Source organism: Manis javanica, chromosome 11 (genome assembly GCF_040802235.1).
Source record: "Manis javanica isolate MJ-LG chromosome 11, MJ_LKY, whole genome shotgun sequence".
In the NCBI taxonomy this organism is placed as follows: domain Eukaryota; kingdom Metazoa; phylum Chordata; class Mammalia; order Pholidota; family Manidae; genus Manis; species Manis javanica.
In genome coordinates, this window is record NC_133166.1 from 26,623,126 (window position 1) to 26,627,751 (window position 4,626).

Genomic DNA, 4,626 nt, shown 5'->3' on the forward strand with positions numbered 1-4,626 from the left:
CACTACAGGGGTTGGAATTAAATTTACTCTAGTTCACTTCAGAGGTTGAGGGTAGAGGCTGCAGGTGGGGATCAGTGGGGCTCAGAAAGTAGTTTTTCAGTTTACAGCTCAATCTAAGGAAATTTCTAAATGCCGCTGCTGTCAAAAGCAGAAAATTATGTCCATAGGATCCACAAGGTTTCAGTCACTGGGGGCACTCCATGATGCCCGACACAACACTGGGAGACAGGCCTGCAGGTCGCTCTGCTGGAACTCTGTGGAGCTAGGGGGACCCCTGGACACAGGATTACCACAATGCTGCACTGTGGACCTTCCCTGCAACCAGGGGAAAAGCCTTGGAGGCTTTAGGGTCTCTGCTTTATTCTTGGCCTTCAGCATCTCTGGCTTCTGCATGGTGTCCCTGTCTGCAAACAGCCAGTCATTAGCTCTAGGTCCTCAGCTCAGATGGTGCCATGGCAAGCTCTGATTGCAGACTGACACTGGAAAAGTACAGAGGAAGAAAGACATACGTGATCTCACATGCTCTGCTGCTAGGGCTCAGTGGGTAGCTCAGTGAAATGTGGATTGAAGAACATGGAGCGGCACTCCAGAGAACAGAGAGGAACTTAGAGTAGGTGGGGGAAACATACAAAATAATCCTGTTATGTTGTCCTCAGAAATTTCATACAACTGCTAGAAATAATTACCGCAAAGCTCTTTAGCTGACATCCCCCCATCCACCCGAGAACAAGCAGGCATCTTCCTGTCAGCTAGTGGTGGCGACGGAGGAGATGTACTCATATGAGAACTAGCTTTAGAGGCGACTTTAATTTTTTCTATGTTCAAATCCTACTAGTTAAACTGTGGAAAAGACCTGAGATACCACTGCATCTCAATTTGCCTGTCCGAAAAAGGTACATTCTTAAAACAGTCAACATATCATACCTACTTCAGACTATTATGAATCACAAATGAAGTATTTTTAAAATTCTTCCCCAAATTGCCCTAAGTCTCTATCAGTGCATTCTATCATTAGCAAGAGAAACAGAATTGGAAGGTAGTCTAAATCCCTTCCACACACCAGGTGGGAAGGCCTTGCCGAGCAGACACCAGCTGTACAGAACCGCTGCCTGGAGAGGCAGAGGGTGAAGAGGAGGGAAGAGAGGAGCCCCAGTTACCGAGGGGGTCTCTCTGAGCAGGAAGATCTCAGAGGAGTTGGCTGAACAGCACTGGAACCGCATTTGGGGAATGAGAAAATATCACTGGAAACAAAAATACTATTTCAAATGCTACCAACAACAGTATGTTTCTAATAGTAGCAAAATATTGGTCTGCTCTTCATACACCATTTTATTCAAACTTCCTTCCTTACCACACACACCCCACTCCAAAACTATTTCTCCTCTATCAGATTCCCTATCAAGACTCTTAATTGTATCCAGGGAGAGGTATGCTTCCTTTTTTATAGAATTGATGGAGCAAGTAAACTTTCACAGAATTATTTATCAAGTCCAAAGAAATCCTAGAAATTACTCCAATCCATCCCACAGTATTAGCCAAGATTAGCATCAGTGTAAAATAGTTTGTGCGGTTAAGATGTTGAGATATAATTTCCGTCGTTTGTAATGTGGCAATAATATAATATATCTCATAGGATGTTTAATGATTAAATAGGATAAAGCCCCAGAGTATTTGGGCATAGTCCCCAGCAAGTAGTAAGAGTTCCAAAACTAAACAAAATTTTATGTTACATTAGTGAGCCTAATGAGTAATATGCAGCGTAGTTCTAATATTCCTGATGAAAAATAATTTCTAATCCACAAAATAACTCTTTAACAGAGACTCTGTCCATATACACAGATTTAGGTACAATGGACTACATGATTTGAAGGATCCCAGAAAGATCTGACCTATATACTATTTGCCAAGCTACAACCTTCTTTCGACCCTTTCATAATCAGGGGAAGAACTTTAGGATCCTTTACGTTTAATGTAAGTGAGAGTACCACATCACTCTATGTACAATCTTTTTTGTCCAAACTATGCCCATGTCAAAGTTAGTCAGTCCTCCCCTATCATGTCCTAATAGTTTGTGCAAGACCCTGTCATTTGTTCTTATGATTCCCCATTGTTCCCAAGATGGCTTTTGCTTTACCTCCTCGAGAGTAAGAACAGCTCCTTGTTCAGTTCTGTGGCTCTGCTACCTCCCAGAAAGCCAGGGGAAAAGACTGAGTGATAGAAAGCAATGTCAACATTAAAGCAGTGCCTGGAAGCAGGGGACTGCCCACCTGGACCATTATATCAATGGTTGAAAAGGGAAACAGAAGAGGGCAGGAGTATAAAGGTAAACGTCACCAGCCTCCCACAGCTGCCAGCAGAATGACTGCCTTCCCATCTGGTTTAACAGCAGGTATGGCCCTTCCAGAACTATGCAAAATTGGCCATTTGGCCATCATCCTTTTAAAGGTACTTCCAGAAATTAGGAATTCTACAAAGGTGAAGACCTAATAAACAGAGCGGAAAACAAGTATTAGGGGGATTCCATAACTATCCACCTGAAATACTTTTGAGACGAAATGTTAAATAACTAATTTTAGTTCCATCATTACTTTAAATCTCTAATTAAAGCAAAGAAAATACAGCTGAAAAGACAGAATGAAGGTGACAAAAGGACTGGGGCTATTCTTCTGAGTGCCACTTTGTGCTGGCTCTGATACTTATTAGTATATATTGTTAGAGTTAAGTTGCAGGTGTGGTAGCCTATGTGTGCATTAAAAAACAAAAAGACACTTACAATTACAAATTTGGACTCACCTGTCACAAAAAGTAGTTTCTACATTTATATGCAAGGATGTAATTACATTAAAAACGAGCCTTGAGCAGATCAAACGTGTATACACAAATGCTATTACCTCACGCCTCTATGCTGCTTAGAGTGAGAGAAATACCCTAGTAGCATGGCACAACAAATAAACAGATGCATATGCTTAGTTTGGATAAACTGCTAGGACCCACATGGTTCACACAGGTGAGGCATATTACCCTAAATTCACGTTTGTATGGTCAATAGCTAATTTTTATCCTAATTACAGATTCCTAGAAGAAGGCTGTAGGAATATATGACAAAATATGACCACACAACACAATGTCACCACCACCACTGAGATTTCAGACTTCCTCCTGAATTGTTTTGTCAGGTCCCCCAGCTGGCAGCTCTGGCTGTCCTTGCCCCTCAGCGTCCTATTCCTCCTGGCCATGGGGGCCAACGCCACCCTCCTCATCACCATCCGGATGGAGGCCTCTCTGCACCAGCCCATGTACTACCTGCTCAGCCTCCTCTCCATGCTGGACATGGTACTCTGCCTTACCGTCATCCCCAAGGTCCTGGCCATCTTCTGGTTTGACCTCAGGTCCATTAGCTTCTCTGCCTGCTTCCTGCAGATGTTCATCATGAACTGTTTCCTCGCCATGGAGTCCTGCACCTTCATGGTCATGGCCTATGACCGCTATGTGGCCATCTGCCACCCACTGAGGTACCTGTCCATCATCAATGAGCAATTTGTGGCCAAGGCTGTCATTTTTATTTTGGCCAGGAATGTCCTTCTTACAATGCCTATTCCCATTCTCTCGGCACGGCTCCACTATTGCAGGAGAAACGTCATTGAGAACTGCATCTGCGCAAATATGTCAGTGTCCAGGCTCTCCTGTGATGATGTCACCATCAATCGCATCTACCAGTTTGCTGGAGGCTGGACACTGCTAGGATCTGACCTCATCCTCATCTTCCTCTCCTACACCCTCATCCTTAGAGCTGTGCTTAGACTCAAGGCAGAGGGAGCTGTGGCCAAGGCCCTGAGCACGTGTGGCTCCCACTTCATCCTCATCCTCTTCTTCAGCACCGTCCTGCTGGTCTTCGTCCTCACGCATGTGGCCAAGAAGAAGGTCTCCGCTGAGGTGCCGGTCCTGCTCAATGTCCTCCATCACATCATCCCTGCAGCCCTCAACCCCATTGTTTATGGAGTGCGCACCCAGGAGATCAAGCAAGGAATCCAGAGGTTACTGAGGAAAGGGTGGTAAGGACACTGGATCTCTGCATTCCTAAAGGAGGATGACGTTAAGCTATAAAAGGTGAATGGTCTGAAATTTACATTGATGAGTTATTATCTAAAATTAGAAAATTAGATGTCACACCTTCTTTAATAAAACTTCAGTTTCGTTTTAAGTTTCTGATTCTCTCACCTCTCCATTGGGAATCTCCTTGTCCTTTTCACCTGTCTTTCCATACACATTGTCTTATTTTGTCCAAAGTATAGACATTCCTGGGGGTAGGTTCTAAAGTGAGAAATTTATGTTCCTATAAATACGGCTGTTACTGTATAATGAGTATGTATTCTTTAATACACATCTGTGGATATTTGGTGGGTTGTGTTGTGTAATGTGTTCTTATTCCATTTCCACAGAAGGGAGTATACTGGAGACAAGGACATAGGAGTGAAGCTTCTGTCCTGAATGAAGGGAAGATGCTTCTAGTCATTAACTGGCTCTTTCCCTGTCAGCCTTTAACCACATCAGTGTCTTTTTTGTCTCTCCATCTCTGTGTCTCCATCTCCGTATCTGCCTCTCTCTCTCTCTCCTTCTCTAGGAGAC

General features: G+C 43.7%; 1 protein-coding gene across 1 annotated transcript; it reads left to right on the forward strand.

Annotated features, from left to right (window-relative positions):
• Positions 1 to 3,108: 3,108 nt before the first annotated feature.
• On the forward strand, positions 3,109 to 4,056 carry LOC140844239 (olfactory receptor 56A3). Its single transcript, XM_073215719.1, has one exon. It carries the CDS (start codon positions 3,109 to 3,111, stop codon positions 4,054 to 4,056), a length of 948 nt encoding a protein of 315 aa, XP_073071820.1.
• The last annotated feature ends 570 nt before the right edge of the window (positions 4,057 to 4,626 follow it).

What these genes read in the sequence shown, in the direction of transcription:
- LOC140844239 (XM_073215719.1), top strand. Translation starts at nt 3,109, where the DNA reads ATGACCACACAACACAATGTCACCACCACCACTGAGATTTCAGACTTC.